The 21,615-nt window shown below is 44.4% G+C and overlaps 1 protein-coding gene across 6 annotated transcripts in view; it reads right to left on the bottom strand.

The window, feature by feature from the left end:
• TBC1D1 (TBC1 domain family member 1) overlaps positions 1-21,615 on the bottom strand; it is a 990,385-nt gene that overhangs the window by 17,531 nt on the left and 951,239 nt on the right. For all 6 annotated transcript variants that reach the window (XM_078678347.1, XM_078678346.1, XM_078678350.1 and 3 more), the window contains 2 exons: positions 19,663-19,832; positions 7,756-7,929 (listed from right to left, as the gene is read on the bottom strand). In XM_078678347.1, the coding sequence (XP_078534473.1) occupies positions 7,756-7,929; positions 19,663-19,832 (344 nt within the window). The remainder of the gene's footprint in view (positions 1-7,755; positions 7,930-19,662; positions 19,833-21,615) is intronic.

The following is a 21,615-nucleotide window of genomic DNA, read 5'->3' on the forward strand; positions in this document are numbered from 1 at the left end:
TAAACAACTCTGAATACCACAAAATGAATGGGTAAAACAACTTCAGTGCTGCATTAATTTTTGAAAAAATCATTTGCTGTAAACATTTTAAAACCATGGATGGATCCGGACTGTCGATATGCATTGGTAAAAACAAAAGGGTCTGATAGTCTTGCCAAATTTGAGAGACTGCCTAGCAGCACACATGTTAAAGCAGGGGTTGAATGAGCTCTAACACCCATCTTTCTCTCCATAAGAGTATTAAGAAAGAGCATAATACACAGTCCAGCTTTAGGTACCTAGAAGTTACCATGCACAGAAATGCAGCATCATTATTGAGTGACTAGAAGATTTGATCAACGAGCCAGGTTTTGAGCCGCAAGAATTGTCTGAGTGTAGGATTTTTTTGATGGTAAGTGAAAGCTTGATCCACAGTTTATCTCTTAACACCCCAAAAGACCTTTTGCCTCAACTGGAGCACTTTAATTTAGAAACTACACTGAATTGGAATGACCCTGAGAGAAGCTTAAAATCAGGAATACATATGCGGAAATTTAGAGGCGGACATTTAGGATGATCAGAGAAAAATATCTTGTGCGTAATCCACAACGTTTTAAAATGGATCTTTTCTATAGGTAACAAACGTAGAATTCTGAACACACCTGAGATGGAATGAAATTTGTATAGACCGAAACGGATAACGCTGCAGCATTTAGAACATGCTCGAGTCTGCGTGTTTTTGGAAAATATTAGCACAAAAATCAGTGTAAGAACAGATATCAATCAATCAATCAATCAATGCATTTATATAGCGCACTACTCACCCGGAGGGTCTCAAGGCGCTGGGGGGAGGGGGTCCGCTACTGCTCGAACAGCCAGGTCTTGAGCTTCTTCCTGAAGGCGAGGTGGTCCTGGGTGAGGCGGAGGTGGGTAGGAAGGGAGTTCCAAGTCTTGGCGGCCAGGTAGGAGAAGGACCTTCCTCCTGTGGTGGCTCTTCGGATGCGGGGGTCGGCGGCGAGGGCGTGGCTGGTCGATCGAAGCTGGCGTTTGGGAGCGTAGAAGTTGAGGCGGCTGTTGAGGTATCCTGGTCCTTGGTTGTGTAGGGCTTTGTGTGCGTGGGTGAGGAGCCGGAAGGTGATTCTCTTGTTGACCGGGAGCCAGTGCAGGTCTCTCAGGTGTCGGTAGATGTGGCTGCGGTGGGGGATGTCCAGGATGAGTCGTGCTGAGGTGTTCTGGATCCGCTGGAGTCTCTTCTGGAGTTTGGCGGTGGTTCCGGCGTAGAGGGAGTTGCCATAGTCCAGACGACTGGTGACGAGGGCCTGGGTGACCGTCTTCCTGGTCTCGGTGGGGATCCATCGGAATATCTTACGTAGCATGCGCAGGATGTTGAAGCACGACGAGGAGACGGCGTTTACTTGTCTGGTCATGGAGAGGGAGGAGTCCAGGATGAAGCCCAGGTTGCGTGCATGGTCTGTTGGTTTGGGTGCGCTGCCCAGGGCGGGGGGCCACCAGGAGTCGTCCCAGGCGGAGGGTGAGGATCCCAGGATGAGGACTTCCGTCTTGTCCGAGTTCAGTTTAGGCGGCTGTTCGACATCCATGTGGCTACGTCTGTCATCCCTTCGTGCAGGTTGGCTCTGGCGGTGGCGGGGTCGTTAGTGAGGGAGAGGATCAGCTGGGTGTCGTCAGCGTAGGAGATGATGTTCAGGTTGTGCTGGCGTGCGATGGCTGCGAGGGGGCTCATGTAAACGTTGAAGAGTGTTGGGCTGAGCGAGGAACCTTGAGGAACGCCGCAGATGACTTCGGTGGCCTCCGATCTGAACGGGGGGAGGCGGACTCTCTGTGTCCTTCCGGCGAGGAAGGAGGTGATCCACTCCAGTGCCTTCTCCTGGATTCCGACGTTGCTGAGGCGCTGTACTAGGGTACGGTGGCAGACAGTGTCGAAGGCCGCGGAGAGGTCCAGGAGGATGAGGGCCGCTGTTTCTCTGTTGTCAAGCAGGGCTCGGATGTCATCGGTAGCTGCGATCAGGGCGGTTTCGGTGCTGTGGTTGGCCCGGAAGCCAGACTGCGAGAGGTCGAGGGAGCCGTTCGTCTCTAGGAAGGCGGCCAGTTGCTTGTTGACGGTCTTCTCGATGACTTTTGCCGGAAACGGGAGCAGCCAGATGGGGCGGTAGTTCTTGAGGTCGGTTGGGTCTGCTGATGGTTTCTTGAGTAGAGCGCTGAGTTCGGCGTGCTTCCAGCTCTCCGGGAAGGTGGCGATGTCGAAGGAGATAAAAATAATTGCCACCATAAACCAACAGATCTGAGTCAAACAAGAACTGAGATTTCCAACTATGAAGACAGCTGGTTTGGCAACTTCTCCCATGAAATTAGGTCAGAGTTTGTTTGCGAACGATTACACTGAGAGAACCTTAGGTATGGGCATATCAAATGACAGGTAATATGCATGTGCCATCCATGTCCATGGCACTTCTTTTAACACCCAGGAACTCTGTTTTTGGACACCTTACACTGTTTCATGCTTGATTAGGAATATTATACAATGCTATGACTCTGAGGAGTCTCAACAAGGGCTAGGTCTCACTGCCAAAGAAGAGGTGGCAGCTTAACACAACCAGAAAAAAAGAGAATGATCCAAATGTCCATAAAAGAGTGATGGAAAAGCCAATATAAGAGACAAAAATCATACAAGACTCCAGGAAAAATGTTTTGTACTTAACCAAACAACATTTCTAAAAACCAATCTAAAAACAAACTCCATATACATGAGGTAGAATTTAGGCTTAATGCTTTTTTAACCTTCCTAGTAGAATATTCCCATGCTGAGACAAGAACAGAGAGATTATGAGCATGAAAAGAAAGTGGGGCAACTGCTGGGCATACAACTAACTAAGACAATGGACAGCTATGTCAGCAATGCTTGCTGTTGCTAAAAAAAAGGCTATAAACTTATCCCCTGGAAATTTCAAAATAATTATCAGTTTATTTTTTAGTCTGCAATAATTCATCTCAGCCTACTCCACTGCTATGATTAATAAGGGTAGTGGAGTAGGATGGAAGGCAACAAATCACCATAAATAAAGAGATTGGGCAACTTTTCGAGCAACACAGTGAGCATATCACCATCATCTGCTACCCCTAGCCCACTATGGAACAACATTACTAAAGATGGAGTGAAATCCAAAAGAATGATATCCACCTTGCACTTGAGGATCTCTAGCATTAGAATCCAGCTCAGCCCGAAGTTTGTCTGGAAACACCAGCACTACTTCCAGATGTGTGAAGGAATTGGCAGTCCCTACAATGTGTGACATGAAGTGTAGAAAGAAGGGTACTGAAGGGCCACATGAATTATTTGGGCCAGCCGTTGCCTCAGTACGTCCTATAGTTATTATCAATGCGTCTGTGTTAATTTTCTGTAGCCCGGGAAAAGATTAGTTTATGTCCCCTCCAACATTACAACCCTCAATACCATCTCTGTTTCGGCAGCACTAACTTCAATGGAATTCATGGAAGTCATACAGATCCCTGGGATACTAGTGATACTGCAATTGAGCTCCTAAAAGACTAAGTAGCTGCATTCTGGCCCACGTTAACTGTGGTGGATTTACCGCTCATGGTCAGCATAGGAACCAGGCAAGGCTCTTGCCACCCATGCTTTTTTTCCTCGCTTTAGATTCTCTGGGAGCAGACAATGGGAAACTCCACTGATCAGAGGTAGAGCCATTCATGCTGAGTAACAGAAGGTAATCTTGTATGCCAGAGAAATACAACTTATGTTACCATAGTATAGACCCTCTATGTGTACAAACTGATGGTCATGGTTGCAATATTCTTTAAACACTGAGTTCCTGGGGGGGACTGTGTGAGGAATAAAACCATGCAGTTAACCTGTAAGAGCATGGACAGCAAACTAAGAGTTTACTTGGGTGCCCAACAATCCTAAATACCTAGGTATATTAGTTAACAAGGGTTGAAGACATGATGATAGAAAATGTGCAATCCATGATTGTAAAGACTACTGGCAGTTCACCCAAAGTTCTCAGTTTCATTTTCACTCTGGGGCAAGGTAAAAGTGCTTAAAATGCGAACTACTCTTTGATTTAAACTACTACTACTATTTGTGGAAACTACAGCTGAAGATTTCCCAACTGATCCTGCAGTCCACTGCCAAGTGCACTGACATCTTCATATTTTTAAATATGAAGAACTTAAAAACTTGAGTCACCAGAAGATCCAGAGGACTAAATATCTCTGCCACAGAACCGGATTACAAGGGCCTCCAACTCTTCAAATGTTTGTAATTATCACCACAATCAAAGTTTAAACCAATCTGATTACTAATTGAAAAATGCAACTCTATGATTGCAGAGGCATAGATGTACTCCATCATTCGGAAACTGCACCCCAAATGGGAATTAGCTAGATGTTACATTTGAGACTGGATCTATGGGCATCAGCCCACAACAAGCTAAATGTTTAATGGTTTATACTTCCAAATGTCTCTTCGTATAACAATTTTTACATAATGATAGAAAGAAGAAGGCTAGCCTGGGCTCTGTAGTTCAGAAAGGGGGCAGCAAGCCTCTTAACCAAGCAAGCAGGCAGACCCGTATACAAGACTCTGGCATAGTCCAGTCGAGATGTGATCACTGTTTTCTGTGACTAAAACAGAAGCAAGAACAGAAACTTTTTTAAAGACCACAATAAAACAAAACACAAGCCTACTACTGCCGTAATCTGTGGTGCCAAAGTCAATTGCATGCCAAACGGCAATATTTCGATCTTATCCGGATTTCATTGAAGGTTACTGGCCCATATCCACTCAAAAACTGCCCCAGATCGCTCTTAAAAGCAACTTCCTGTGCCTCTGTTGTATCTTTATCCGCATATAAATACAACTGCTTGTTGTGAGCATAGGGGACTATCCTAACACCAAAAAAGCCAATGGGAGAATGCAAATATTAAATAAGGTAGGGCTACAAGCCGAGCCTACAGAACTTCAAACGTAAGGGCTTCATAATTGGAGGATTGTGGGGCCATCCAGACAGCCTAGCCCTCCACGCCAGTGCCAACCCCCTAACTCCAATGCTCTCTACGTGATGAAGGAGGAAAGTATGCAACACACTGTCAAAAGTTGCTAATAAATCTAATAAAATTAGGGCAGCCTGTTTTCTCTGATGCGAGTGCAGTCTCAGTACTATGTTGATTCCAGTATCTATTGCTGATAGTTGAAGACTGATCAGTTTTCCAGGATTTAATGGGAGGCGAGGAACAGGGAAATTGCTCTAAACGGAGTGCCACCCACTGAAGTTTTTTAAAAATATTTTTAAACAGTGGAATAACTGGCCAGTTTCCAGCAGGAAGGCACATTTGATGATTAAAGGTATGTGTTAAATAGTTGATTGAAATTTGGGTTGATAACTTTCGAGATAGCTGTCAGAAATTGAAGGATGATTCAGGTCTTTGGAGGAATCCGACTTACACATGAGAACGGCAAGTTCTGACTTTTCCAAAGTGATCTGGGAGAACTCGAGCAAGCCACTGACCCTGGGCTTACTGATATTCTACACCCTCCTCTCTATACTCGGTATAACAGTGCTAAACTACAAATTAGAAACAATGCAAGACTTTTGGCTACAAAAAAAGTCAGCTAACTTACTGCACAAATCTAAGGTAAATGAAACAGTCTGCACATAGATCGCAGAGTGAAGAAAATTCCAGACAATTTTGAAAATGTCATGTGCCTGATAGCAGCTTTGGATATTTTATCCTCAAAGTATCAATCTGGTTTCTCATCATCATCAACTTCTACATAGAGCCCCTTGGGGCTCTACTCACTTATAAGTTATATATCGCTAGTTGAAAGATTCCTCCGCTACAGAAATCCAACACTTCAGATGCTATCTTCACCTCACTGAAACCTGGATGTAAAGGACCTACCTGAAACTACCCTCCACCAAGATAAAATTCCTGCTATTTGTTTAGAACAACAAGAAACAACTTGCTCAGACTTGGTTTAATGACATGAACTTTGATGGCTTTGAACCCCAACTTTCACCCAATACCTAGTCACTGGACACAAACCTCAAGCCTAAGGAGCCTATCGTCAAAAGAACATACAGCCTGGTGCCACCTCTCTCTACTGTTGCTGCTAAGATAAGTTGAAAATAAACTACTCTTCTTTACCTCATCATGTGCCTTTCTTTCAGCCGCTATGTACCTGTTATTGTATTACTCTCCTCCTACCCCTTATCCTGTAATTTTGCAATTATGCTTGTTTGTTATTCTTACTCGATGTCAATATTGCATGTATTACCTACCATCCATCCTATTGTAAAGCGCTCGGATATCCTTCGGGATCTTGTTCGCGCTATTTAAAACTTTATAAATAAATAAGTAAATACTTAAGAAAGAGAAACCGTTCCTCACAGGAGGCAACTTCAGAACTGCTATTCAAGCCCTTATACTCTCGCACCTGGATGGTGACAAAGCCCTGTTCCCTAACCTTCCGGACTGCATAATAGCCCCTCGAAGGGCATCCTATACGGCGCAGCACATCTCATCCATGGTCTGAAAAAATATGACCACAAAACCCACATCCTGATGGAACTCAACTGGCTTCCCTTGACAACCCACACTGTCTTCAAAGATTATCTGCATCATTTACAAAACCATCATGATACGCATCCCCTCCTACGTAGCTGACAAGCTCATCATCCGCAAGGACTCCCAGCACATCCACCACGAGGACATCATCAGACTAGAGACTAATAAATGCAAAACAGAAAAAAACAAGGCGTCAGGGTTATTCCATATATGCACTCAGGATCTGGAATAACATCTATGTATCCATTCGGGATTGCCCCAACCGGGCTCCAGTTTAGGAAAGTTAAGTTAAAGTTCATAGATTTATATAGTGCAGCTTAACACCCGAGAGGGTATCCAGGCGCTGTCCATGGGCACGGGGAGATTAGGTGATTTGCCCAGAATCACAAGATGTTGTGCCGAGGCCGAGACTCGAACCTGGATCCCCAGCTCCCGATTCGGCAGCTCTGCCTGCTGCGCCCCATCCGCTCCAGGAAAGAACTAGACACACCTCTTTAACCGCATGCGCGCTAGCGGTTTTCCCGCTGTGAGCTGCGTTTTTTTAAAAGCCGCGTTACATGACGAGCTCAGCTCGTCATGAGCGTACGAGCGTCGTCACTCATGATGAGCTGAGCTCGTCATGAGCGCCGAAGTGGTTAAAGAACAGCACATCATAATGCAGGTAGCCTCTGTCAGAGACTCCAGCTACCTCTTCAATCATTTGATGACTTTATATTTGCCTTTGACCCTGTATAGCACTCTGCTGCCTGGTGGCTAGATTTCCGCTATGCAAATACCACATACTTAATGCATGCCATACCTAGTTATTATCCGTTTGTGTCAAAGCTGCTACAATTCAATTTAACTAATGCAACATCCATACTCTGCACAGCTAGTACAAGGTAACTGCTACATTGCACTCTTGGATGTAAAAAGCATGACACTTGACACACTATTTCTAATCCAGAACACAAAAATATTAAGATAGAGTTTAGAAAAACACTCTGTGCCACAGGTAAAGTCCTTTTTCGCTCTAAAGCTGTCTCCGCAGGGGCAAAATAATAAATGATTAAGAGCAAATGCAGCAGACCATAATATACACACAGTCCAGCTTGGACACGACTCTGTGCACACTATAAACTGACAGACGGTTAATGATTATCTGTCCAGAGGCAGGCAGGAACTTCATACCTGCAGCTGCTCCAGCAGGTCAAGGTTCTGTTTGCGCAAGCTACTGTTTGCCTTTTCTAATTTATCGATCCTCTGATTGTCACTCAGCGGAGAGGAGTCTATCAGTTCGTCCTGCAGCACATAGTACTCCACTTCATAGGCCTGCAGCTGCTTGGAAATGTCCATCTCGAACATCTGTTCAATAATAAATAACAATAAACAATATATTAGGAAGCATGGACAGGAAGGTGATCATCCTAGTATACTCCAAAACTGTGGTGGCTTCTCCCAATGCGACATGGTAGCGAGGCAGCGTTGGGGGGGGGGGGGGGGGGGGGGGGGATACAAAAATACAAAGAAAAACTGTAAAAAAATAGATTACCACTTAACCAACGCTGGGTCCACCGTCTTGCTCCTCCCGATCCTTGACTGGTGCACACTACGAAGGCTCCCAGATGCCAATCCAGATGCTGCTCTCATGCAGGGAATGCTATTGCCCAGCATGAGAGAAGCGCTAGGATTGGTCTGAACAGCCTGGATTGCCACTCAGACAGGGCCTGGGAGCCTGTGTGTTCTCCACACAGCTGTGCAACACTGCTCGGGTTGGAGAAATGCTAAGTGCGCATGTCGGATTGGCCTTCTTAAAACGGCCAACCCAACCGACATGCACACTTAGCAGTGCCCATCACTCTTCCTCCCTGAATCCCAGAATGGCCTGGACCTGCCCTGTGACTCACTATCCAGCAGAGGCAACAGTGAAAAATAAAATGATAATAAAAAAATAATCTTATCATTTTAGTTTTCACTGTTGCCTCTAGCAGCAGCAGTGGGGTGATGCTCCTCGCCATAGTGGAGGAGCTGCCCCTGCACTAAAATAGCTAACGCATTATGAATTTAAAGAGCATCTCGGAGCCGGGGATGGCAATTGTATACATCATGGAAACAATGATAATCATGGAATGCAGAGAGTACACACAAGGCATTTAAATAGCAGAACCACAGTAAATACAGGTTTGTATCTAACAGTAGTGGCATAATGCAAAATAATGAGGACCCCTATAAGATGGTAAAACACCTCCACTCCGCATTTTTTACTCCGCATACCTTTACTCCTCATACCATCATAACGCAGGTACTGTTACTCCGCAAAATATTACAACGCATGCCATTATATCTTATATGCTTTAAGATATGACGATGGCGGCCAAAGTCTCCCATTGCTCACAGTGCAGTACACTGCAATATCATTCATAAGTCTCAGGGTGAATGGGGGTGTAGGGCTTTCAGTGTGGAGGGCCCCCTGCATTACACTCCTTTCCAAAAGCAAACATAAAGCAATGGGGAAACAGAACGTTAAACACAAGAGTCCCTTTTTTTAAAATTCTACATCACAAAATACAGCATAATGTTTATGACTTACTGCAATCTGGTTTACACATTCAGGTAAACATCTTACTGTACGTAGATCTCCAGTATACACTTGGTACCTACAGTTTCTGAACATTATGGATCTCGGTTCTGTTCCAGTGATTCTGCAGGTAGGAGGTCCCTAAAGCATGTTCATTATATTATTATTTAACACAACCACCTGTAGTCTTTTTACACCGAAAGAGTCAGAGTTAGAGGCAGGAGTTCCTACCAGTTTGTCTAATGGTGGCATTGAACGTTCCAACCAACACTAAGTGACCATGAGCCAAGCTTTCTATTTTGTGGAGCAAGTTGGTAAAAAAATAGTTTCCTATCTTCTTTCGGCCCATAGATGGATGTGATGGTGACAGATTCTTCAGTTTACCTGTGTTCCCTAGAATCCAACCCAGCTGGTCTCCTGTCAGCCTCTAGCTTAAATGGTAGGTTCTTTATCAACAAAATGCTTACTTACCCCTTTTATTTTTTTAACAAGTGTGCCTTCTGCAATAATGCAACCCTGAGATCTTTATCATGGAGCCATTCTAGTATTGCACAGCGTTTGACTGGTGTGTTCAAACCTTTGGCATTTGGGGAAACCAGCTGAAGACCCACTGCCATCGAGGAGAGAGATGGTGCTTGCTTCAATCCTGATATCACTGCCCCAACCCTCCCACTCTCTACTCAAGAAGGATTGTTTCTGGGCTTCTTCCCTAAGAACATTCAAGACTGGTTTGTAAGAATCGTCAGTAGCAATTGTCCCTCCAAACATACTTCCCCCGATCCTCGTTTTATGTTTTTACATCTACACAGTAAACTGCTATAAGTATGAAACCAACCAGAAAAAAAAGCATTATCAAGAAGCATATCTCCTCCATGGATGTGTTTTAGTATGATTCTGTAGTAGTGTCTGGGAGGAGGGACCACTTTATCTCAGACACATCTGGGCCAATAAACGTTTGGTGTCCATCTAACGAGATAGGGTACTGGGTGCGGATGGTGGTATTTAGGATATAATGTCCTCAAGCATCTCTAGGAGGCCAGAAAACGCTTGTATCACCCAAATATCCTAACATTCCCTTCATCAACAGTTAGTCATCATCGGAGGTGGCTGCTTGTGCCTACTTCTCCACCCTTCGATTCACATTTAATGTTTCTCTACATAATTTTGCTGTTGGTGGTCTTCACCATCCCTGTGCAGGAACGTTGTCAACTGGTTGCAGTTTCTGTCTCTGGCAGGTGCCGCTGTGTCAGTAAGATGTAGGAACCTACAGGCTTCGTCTGGGTTATGGGTGGTGTATGCTTTGCCAGTGAATGTGAACATTAGTTTAACAGGATATCTCCAGCTGTAGGCGATCAGCTTTTGTCAGTGGCTGGCTTTTGCACAATAACATTCTTTGCTCCAGGATATATCACCCATGACTCTTCAAGCGCAGTTATTGAGTCCTTCCAAATACGTATTGGGTTAATTGCCCTTGCTCCCGCCATTACTCTCTTTTTAAGTTTGAAAAAGAGAAGCCTCTTGTGCACATACTGTTAGTGTGGCAAGTTCTGTTTAGTCTGATATGCAGAAAAAAACTCAGCTCAACCTCCATGTTGGCATCTACAGAGTGGATATGATGTGCCTTAACATGTGGCTTGAGACAGGGATTGGGACATCGAGGTTGACACCCTGAATCATGATACTGTTCTACTTAGACTGATTTTCGCAATCTTTTAACTTCGCTGTGAAGAAGCCAAGTTCAGAATCTAGTGCCACCACCATTTCTGTTAGGACATCTTGTTCGTGGGCCTGCTCTGCAGTGATGGTTTGGACCTGGTTGAGTCTGCTTTTGACCTTCTGCAGATTCTGATCAGGTTCAGAGATAGTTTTAGCCAAAGCTTGGCATAAGAAGGAAAGTTCTGCCTTGAACCCACATATCAGCAGAGGAATGACATCCGGTATTGCTGGAGCTTCGCCGCCTCGGGGTCTAATGCATCTAAGGTATCAGAGCGTGCCGCCACCTTCTAATACAGCCTTTGAACTTCGTTTCTGGTCATTCAGCATATCTCGTAGAGAAGGATTCTTGGTTTTATTTCCTTTTTGGGATGCTATGGCTGGTGACACAGTGGTGTGCTTTGTCCCCCAATGCACTTATAGCTCCTAGAAAGGGCTGCATTAGTGCCCCAGAGGGAAAAATATCAGTTGGGTAGGGAGGGCGGGGAAATGCTAGTTGTGATTGTCTGCTGACTGTCCCTGGTCCCAACAGGCTTAGCCAAGTGTGGTGGCTAAGACTGCTGGGCTTGCGCCATATAACAAGTCCCTAGGCCAATCCGCAGCCACTCCTGAGGCAGTTACAGAATCATCCAAAAGAGATAGAGGGTAGGAGAAGGAGGGGTGCCAACACCAGGGGCCTCAACAGTCTTCCACAATTCTCTGTGACCCTTAATGGTGGTGGGGTTATTTGGTGTCCCTGGGTGGGGTGGTTACTCCAGCCCCCTCACCCTCACTCCCTGAAGGATAACTGGAGAATTTCTTGAGGCGCACCCTCTCTCCCCAGCGCCCCACAATTCTAGCAAGGGGGAGCAGATATGTCTCTGCCCGAGCACTCACAGAGACCCCTGCTGAGGCCCGGCTTCATAATAGTTGGTGTTGTCGTTACGGGGGGTCTTTATTCCTCAGAGGCACATGGAAGACCTTAAGCATGGCTGCAGGGATGATCACCACCTCAATGATGTTCTAGCGCTGCTGCCTTAGCAACGAATCTCGAAACAATGCCTTGGCTCCACTGGATGTCATCTTGGATCCCAGTAGCATGGCCTACCGCCAATGCCGGTCCGTTGCTACAGCTTACTCAGATTGTGTTTGTAGCATAAAAAAATAAAACAAACAAAAAACACAGACATCCACTGCCTCTTCGATTGCGGGTATGAGATATTCTGCTCCTCTGCCTGCCCCCAGTGAACAAGCTGTATGCCCAGCCTGGAGCCTAGACAGACGCATCTTGTTGACTCCATGCCCGGACAGTGAGCAGCCCTGGAATATGAGCAACTCTGCCAGAGCTATGCTGTAGCCTTGGTAAATATAATCACAAAAGCTGAAATAAGTGGACGCCCTTTCAGAAAGGTACAGCTTGCTAAGGTATGCCAACCGGACGTGAGGGTACCAACAAAGGAATGAATGAATTAATGAAAAGCAATTTATAAACGCGCTACTAAGCCCGAAGGCATCAAGGCGCCTAACCAAGAAGGAAATCATAAAAAGGCAAATCCAGAGCTAAGGGTAGGCTTTGGCAAATAGCCAGGTCTTAAGGGCCCTCCTAAAAGCTTGCATTGAGGGAAGGGACTTAATTTCAGCCGACAGAGTGTTCCACAACTTTGGAGCAAGGCTCGAAAAAGCTCTGCCACCCCACTTGGCTCTACGAACGCGGGGGACTGCTAACAGAGATTTATTGGCAGAGCGCAAAGTTCTGGAAGGGGTATAAGGGACCAACAGGTCTCCTATGCCTCCAGACCTGTTTGTAGCCAGAGCTCCATAGATCAAATACAGGGACTTAAAGGAGATCCTGGCCTCGATAGGAAGCCAATGTAATGTCTTTCTCGCAGCAGTGGCTGAGGCACGCTTTGGTAAGTCCAGTACAAACTTGGCTGCGGCGTTCTACACCATCTGAAGCCGCAGTAACAGACCCTTGTTGATACCTAGATATAAGGCATTGCAATAGTCAAGTCTGGAACCTATTAATGCTACTACAACTTGCTTTCTGGCCTGAGGGGACAGATAGTGCTTAATCTTCCGCAATATATGTATTATCCCCCAACAAGTGGAGATAGTCCTGTTTACTTGCTGACCCATCCCCAGGGTTGGGTCAATAATAACTCCTAAATTCCTGGCAAGGGCAGTGGGTACAGGGCAAGCTCCCAGAGATGTAGGCCACCATTCCGCAGACCAAATGTCCTCCTTTCCACCAAACACCAGAATTTCTGTCTTCTCGCCATTAAGCTTCACTGAATTGCAAATCATCCATTGAGCGACTGCCTCCATACAAAATCTAAAATTGGAGGCAGCAGAGATGACAGGTTGGGCGAGAGACAGCAAAATCTGAGTGTCATCGGCATAGGAGACTACCTCCATCCCATATGATCTGATAAGCCTGGCAAGTGGGGTCATATAGATGTTAAAAAGGGTCGGACTTAATGCCGACCCCTGAGGGACCCCACAATGCACAGGCAGGGATGGAGATAGAAACTCCCCCAGCTTAACTCCCTGTTCCCTCTGGCCCAGGAAAGAGGCCAGCAAACTAAGCGCGGGCCCCTCAACCCCTATCTCCCTCAGTCGAGATGTTAACACCGAGGGAGACAGAGTATCAAACGCAGCCGTGAGATCTAACAGGATAAGGAGGGTAGTCTGGCCCTTATCAACTCTGGTGCGGATGTTAGCAAGCACTATGGTAAGGGCAGACTCCGTACTATGCCCTCTCCTAAATCCATGCTGCGAATGATCCAAAAGGCCAGAGGTTTCCAGAAAGGCTGCAAGATGCTGGTTAGATGGGCTTCCAGCATCTTTGCAGGGGCTGGGAGCAGCGAGATGGGGCGGAAGTTTTTAAGAATCCCCGGATCTAATGTGGGCTTTTTTAATAGTGGCTTAACCACTGCTCTTTTCCATTGTAAGGGGAAAATCCCATCCTTCATTGCCCTATTCATGATCTCTAATAACGGAGGCAGAAGAGTCTCCTTGCATTGTTTGAGGAGTTTCAGTGGGCAGGGGTCTAGGGGAGACCCAGACCTAGTCTTGTTCAAAAGGGCTTCGAGATCCTGGAGGGAGAGGGGTGGAAAATTGGACAAACACCCTAAGGACACCTCCTCGGGTGGTGTTAGCGGGGGGATAGATAAGCACGGAGAGATAAATAATGAGATCCTCTGTAGCTCTAATGCCGAATATATGTCCACAATTTTAGACTGAAAAAATTGTGCAACATCATTGCAGAGCTGCTGTGAGCTGACAACGGGATCTGGCACCTTCAAAGAGGTGAGCGTGTCTACGATCTTAAATAGCTCTTTCGGCGAGGTAAGCGAGGTAGTACGGATCGTAAAATACTCTTGCTTAGTCCTTATCACCTCCGCCTCATAATTTCTCGAGAGGGTTTTATGATTTTCCCTATCCCGCATATCCCAACTAGTCCTCCAGAGACGTTCCGGTCTCCTTACTCCCTGCCTAAGGAGTCCTAATGGTTCCGAGAACCAGGGGGCCGAGGGACTTTTCCTGGCAGAGTAACGCAATGACACTGGGGCAAGTTCGTCAATGGCTGTTTTAATGGCACTATCCATCCTAAGTACTGCCAAACCTACACCCTCCTCCGAGGAGATCGCCAGACTGGGCAATCTGGGGGCGAGCGCATCATTAGTTATATTCTTAAAGTTACGCCTCAGTTCCATTTTACTTGACTCGTTCCCCTTGCTATTGACAGTGGCTATCATTAATTCTATAGGGACAGCGTAATGGTCCGACCAAGAAAGAGGGATAGGAGTCTCAATGGTCTTTCTCAAAGGAAGAACCCTGAATGATGTGCAAGGATTCAAAAAGGGCAATTAGTAACTGATGTCAGTCTTGGAGCTTATATTGAAGAAGATTGTGAATTAATTTTGAAACTTTTTCGTAACTTCTCCAAAACTAAGGTAAATGTTGTATTTCTTATCCGTTCTGATCTTTGTGAAATGCTTTATGGCTGTCCGCCTGCTCTCGAATTAACCATCTGAGTGCACTGCTGCAAGCTTGTTAATGGTTAGGATAGAAAAAAATAATTCTAATTGCACTATGTTTTTCTCCAATCTCTGATTTTTCATGATTTTTCTTTTTGTACCAGCCCTTTAAAGGCCTTGAGCTTTTTACAACTCAAATGAACATTTAACTTCATTTCTGATCTCTATATTGTTTAGGTTTGTTGTTGCACAACACTTCAGAAACTCTCTCCATGAATTGTCTTGCCTCTCTGGCCTAGCTACCAAAAGTAAGCAAATAAATTCTCACCAAAACCTGCTCATTTCGGGGGACTTGTCTGTCGTAAAGAAACGAATAGGAGAGTTTCGACAATAACACATCAATGCAAAATAAATGGATCTTTGTACGCCTACCTGAAATACTGACAAATAGTAAATATGTCCTGTTGCCAGCCAGTCTTGGTCACACACCCCCCAGGCAACACAAGTTCACAACTCAATATGTGGAGCAGGAAAACTGGGCAGATGTCTTGCAAACCTCTCCCAAACCTACTTGGGAAAGAGCCAGGTTAGGGCCAAACCTGCTAAAGAAATCGTGTATTTTCCTGACCTTCTCTCACTTTTGTCCCAGAGGGAGCACACAAAGAAGATACGTGGAATAGTATTTTTAACAGAGTATTAGTTAAAGATAAACTAAGGGAAAACAAATGCAGAATAGCGGTTACAGTGACAAAAGAGGCTAAGCATAATGAAAACACTATGCAGAGACAGCATAGTACGTTTCCCCATCCGATTAAGCATATGCTAATTAGAATTAACACCTAAACATTGTGAGAGGTGGAATACATCATTGTATACCTGCTCGCTAAAGGTGGGCCGCCCTCTGCTTGCAAAGCCAGATTGCGTCAGTAGGAGCCCGGATAGAACATCAACCACAATTGGTTACTGTGCTGATTCTTACAAACCAGTGTTGTAAGGTCCCAGGGCAGAAATCCAGAAACAATCCTTCATGGAGACACAAACTCACTGATGCAAGCATGAGCCCCTCTCTGTCTCAGAGAGCTCAACGAATTATATTTGTATAGTTTTGTAAAAACAAAAATGAGGTGGTGTTCCTGTGTTTGCTGACGCTGTATGCAAAGAATCTTTACAGTTTTAGATGTCAGTATACTTACAAGACACTATGCCTATGCTAAACACTATACTATAAATAGCTCTATTTGAACAAAATGCACACTATCATAATATGTGAACCAAAAGCAATGCATCATTATATAAATATCTGCATAATGGACTACAAGCAGTCAGCAGGAGCGATGGACTGTCAGGGGGCTGTGGGTGGATAATGGACACCATTACATAGAATGTGTAACAAACGCAACAGGTCAGCCTCAGATAATGTTTACATCTAGAGGCAGCAGGGTATCAACTTCTAGAAGGGCATCTCTTGGAGGATACTGAGGTGGATTAAGAAGATAGGGGCACAGAGGTTTTTAGATAGGAGAAGATAACTGTGGAGAAAATGTGCTTGTAATTATAACACTAGTGGTTGCAACAACATCTTGAAAAACAATGGTTCTACAATAGTTTTCTTCCATTAATCTTTGGAGCTGGTCATTTTGACTCTCTTGAAAAGAGTTGTTTAAGTGGTTACTTTACTAGAGCCAAGTCCACCAATGTCCTGCCAGCACACAATTAACATTGAAGGGTATTCAACCTTCCATACTCAACAAGGCGCACACTGATCCGGCTGCAGTTCAATATTTCAACGATGGACATCGAATGTAAAAAATACATCATTAAATTGTACTACAGGGTGACCAAGGCAGGTCCTGATACATTTAGGGAAGAACTAAAAGCAGTTTTCCAGGACAAAAATAGCCTCTGGGCCAGGTATCTCTCGAAGGCAAACCTGTCACTGGGTTTGTCCCCAGACACCATAACTGACACATCCTTAACAATGGCCAGCCTGAAAAGTTTGCTAAAGAAACAGGGCAAGCGCATCTCAAGGTTACAGGACCTCGAACGAAACGGACACTCAGATGAAATCACAGCTACTCAATCGTTTCTGAAAGCAGGGCTGGGAAGGCAAGCCCTACAGAACATACTGAGATTCACGCTCTTAACACTGCCAATATGGGATTACAGGGCCCACTGGAAACATAGACCGCCAGGAAACAAGGGATGCTGCCTGTGTCAATATTGCACAGAATCAGCTGAGCATATCATCTGCTGCTGCCCAGTTCTGCTGGGGCAGAGGTGATTATATCTAATAACAACGCTCGTGCAAAATGGCGTGAGAACATGCAAAGAGGCCCCAATGCTAATTTACAGCATCAAAGCACCGATGGCCCTTGCACGAATTGGCAAGTTTTACGTGGAAGCAGCAAGGATCTTAAGAACAACCCAAGTAATGGAGACAAAAGACCGCAGCACACAAGCCGTGCATTGTCAATTGCCGCAGCAATATCTTCCGGAGGAGCATCCCCTATGAGCCAGCCCCAAACGATTTCACTCTTGCACCTCGCACTTTGATCTCCAAGGTGCACATTGGTATGCATGAAGGATGCACCACTCTAGGGGCTCGCACGCAGTTCTGACTCTCCATCTAGCACCCTATCTATCTCTGGCATAATCTCCTGGTGAGGCCATTTGCACAATCACGCAGCATACAGACCCACGTGCTTACATAACATGTATCGTCAGTTCTAACACCAGACTATAACTGAACTGGGAGGAGCATCACTTTTTATTTGCGTCATTTGCTGTATTAATTTTGACACACGTCCATGTATAACTAAATTCTACACACGCTTGCATGGCACAACACTGCAAGCTCACCTACTCCCCGGCTTTGGCCTTGCCCAGTGTCACCTTACTCTGCACTCACTACATAAATCACTTGCTGTTTCCACACCTCTGGGCTGTAGCACCTTCCAGCACTGTCAACCTTGCTCGGCAATTAACTGCGCAATACCTCACACTTTTATATGGCGTCACATTACGGCACAATTTTTATATTTTTATACTTGGTGCCTTTTTATGCTATTGCTTTTGTGAAAGATTTCAGGTATCATACAATAAAGACTCCCATGTGCTCACTGCGTGGGGAGGAGAAGCAAGAAACAATTAACATTGAAATTCTTCACAGTGACTCCAGCCTTCCCTGCGCGGGACATTCTCAATGTCCAGTTACTCCAGACCTCATGAAATACCTTCCACACAGCAGATCTATTAGACAGTAGTAACTGGAGTGAAATACCAGGAATACCCAAAGTTAGAGATGAGTTAGAATAGAGTTAGGATAGGGTGATTGACAGTACCAAAGCTGAAGAAAGATCAAGATAGAAAGGAAGTAATGAAGAACTTATAGTTGTTGAGCCGGGTTTAGGCGAGGAAATTAGTGACGGAAAAAAGCTATTTTGGTTGGATGCTTTTTCATGTCAATAGTGTGTTTGAGTGGAAAAGATGCCCGATGAAGGGGCAGATTAAAGGAGTAGAATAGTAAAACAAGTATATGTCATTAGAGAGTAGGAATGAAGAAAGTGTCCCAGACGGAGTAAGGAAAGGGAATGGAGCATAGACCAAGGTAAGAGAAAAATAGTCAAGAAAGGAGACCTGTGGGGATGGAGTTTGAGAAGTGGAGAGCTGACAGGGGAAAGGGTCATCAAAGTGAGGCAAGAAAGGTTGACTGAGAGGAAATATGAGGTGACAGGAATGGGAGAAATAGTTACCTATGTGTTTGAGGTGGAGACGTTAGACGCTAAAGAGTGTAGAATTGTAGAAGTATGAAGAAGAGAGAGAAATAAAGTCACTAGATGAACAGGATTCCTAACAACTACATTTGAATAATGTTTTGGGCAAAGGAAAGGAGATGTGTCAGCCAGGCAAGGGAAGGTTACACCTGTTAGTAGAGGGGTCCAGAAAGAAAAGGTCAAGAATAGAAACAAGGCGAGGTAAGAACAGGATAGAAGAGGAGAACATAGGTCATGAGGGAAAAATCATACAAATGGGGAAGAGAAGATGTGGGAAGGTGGTGAGGGGGAATAAAAAACACAGTGGTCTGTGCCCGAGATAAGGAGGGAAAGTATAAAATACAATGACAGATTAAAAGAATTTCTTTAGATGTTAATATGCAGGTAGATATAGGGATTCGTTATGGAAGTTTAATATTCTTGCCTGATTTGGAATATTCATATGGGGAAAATATAGATACCCGCATACCATTGGTAAGGACATCTTCCCCTATCTTCCACTAGTTGTCGTACACTATCCTTCTGTATTTCCTACAGTACAATGCAACTTCAGTGCCTTGTGGCAACAGCATCTTCCAAAGACCCTATCAGGAACTCCCCATCGGTTGCTCTGCACTCAGAATCCAAAACAGTCTTCAAAGAGAATAAATAAATTCCTCCTCTCCCTGTGAAAACAGATTGTAAATCCCAGAGCACTGGAGATCACATGGCTGGATTGCTGCACAGTGGGAAGGACACTGGTCCCACATTCCTTTTATTGGGTTCCTGGTAAAACAGCTGATCCATCACATTTCAACCTCTTTATTCTCTTTTTGTCCAAGAAAGCCTTTTACAGTTTGTGATGTTACTTTGTACTACTTAAAGTTACCTCCCGCTCGGGAGGTGCAATTATAATCAAACTGTCTCTCCCTGAGAAAAGTATGAAAGCTCCAAGCACTAATATATAATGCAATGAAAACTGATGAAACTGAGAATAGATGTTATGTCCTAAACATGCCCTTCCAAAATACTTTAAGATAGTGCATCGTATGGACCTTCTGTTACATCACGATGGTTGTATTAAAAAATAAATTACCTGATTGATGGTCTTTTCCATTTGTACCAAGCCCAGGTTGGGCAAAGTGCTTTTAATGAACTCAACTATGGGCTCCAAGTTCTCATGTTGAAGAATCAAAGGTTTGTGGCTTCCCAACAAGCTTAAGGAAACTTTAAATATCACCTCTGAGCCTTGAAGAAATATGATATCTAGTGGAACAGACAAAAAATAAACCACCTTTTGGTAAATGTTAATAAAAGTTCACCCAACATAATTATGGGCTTTATATTGATACAATATCACATATCAATACAATCATACATACAAGTAAACAAGTAAAGCAATGTGCTAAAAGTAGTCTCTTTTCACTTGAAAAAGATGTGGTTCAGCTGGTCAAATTAAGTTACATTTTGTAAAGACCTAAAGGCAGTGCTAACATCTGGAAAACTGAGGCACCTCCCTTGGGCAGTGGGTGAAGGAGTATGAAGCTGTAAATAAAGAAAGAACAGAAACAGAGCAGAAACAATGTCAGCAAGCAGGAAATATCAGCTGTACAAGACTACCACAATAGCGAAGAAAGCACTCCTCTTCCTCATGGACTTCATATACATCAAGCAAGATGTCACCAATGAAATACCACATTCAAAAGACTCATTCCAAGAACGGTCTCCGTTTTGTATGCAGGAATGTCATAACTAAGGGCAGTTACCTATTTCCATTCCACCAGCATACATGCAACCAACAAAAGCCAAGTCATCTGTAAAGCATTACACTTCCAAAGCATCCACTTAATGGAATAATTTAAAGACCATCAATCACTAATTCAAAACAATAGGTAAAATCTGGCAGCACATAACCAGCATTAAACAAGCAGCCAATGTTCCACCCCATGACCTTACTGCTTGGGGCTACCTCGATTTTCCTCACTTTCTCCAAACTTAATAACATGCTAGTCTCCCTATAAGCAATCACATACCAATATGTACCCATGCCAGCCTTGTTCAAACCCTAACTAGGAATGCATTTCTCAATATAATCAATGCTTCCCTTACACCCAATTGTACTCACAACTACATCAATTATCCCTCTTCTGTGAAACAAACAAGGAATTCTCGACACTCATGATGGAACCAATTACACCTGTCCTTCCTCTGAATGACTATCAAGAAAGCAGAGACCACTTAATCACCATACCCCAATGACAACTCCCTTTTTCATGACTACTAATCAGGATCCAGGCAAGAATGCAGCATCAGGTACTTCCCTTAGTAAAGCACAATGTATGTATGCCACAATATCTATAAGCCAAGCAGGATATCTTTTATGCCTCCCAAGATGCCAGTTGGGCTTGGCAAGATGTCCACTATGTCAACAAGCAATGCAGTTGGCTCCAAGTTATGTTATGCACGTCCGGATGCCTACTCTGCCAAAGCAGATGCTTGCTATGGCTGCCAGTGTAAACATAAATCTGACAAGCACCTTTGTTATTCTATCTAGAATCCCTGTTATTCAATTCATGCAAACCAATTCCTATGTGAAAAATAAACTCAGGCAAGTAATGGAATGGTGAATTGCACCTCCCCACTTTACAACAGAAGAAACTTTCCAATGTATTGCTTCTTTTGAAAACAGTGGAAGTGATACATTAGAACACCACACCACAAAAAGGACCTAGCTCCCAATTCAGACTGAAGTAAAAGAACAGAAATATACACCAGCATTGCTCTCGCTCTGCATGTCGATCAAATTTCCCTTCTCAGTGTTTTGTCATGACCCAACAGCTTCTAATACAGTGCCATGATCACCATTAGCCACTACTGAGGCAGTGATGGTGGTGAACATGGTGGATGTGGCTGATCAACCACATAACAGTGGTTGTGGCTCCTTCAAATATGGGAACGGTAGACATGTTTGATTGTTCACCGCTCACTCCTCCATCACTTACATCCAAAAGAATGGTTAAGGCTCTTCCAGGCCAGGTTTCCAGACGGC

Source organism: Lissotriton helveticus, chromosome 2_2 (assembly GCF_964261635.1).
Source record: "Lissotriton helveticus chromosome 2_2, aLisHel1.1, whole genome shotgun sequence".
Classification (NCBI taxonomy): domain Eukaryota; kingdom Metazoa; phylum Chordata; class Amphibia; order Caudata; family Salamandridae; genus Lissotriton; species Lissotriton helveticus.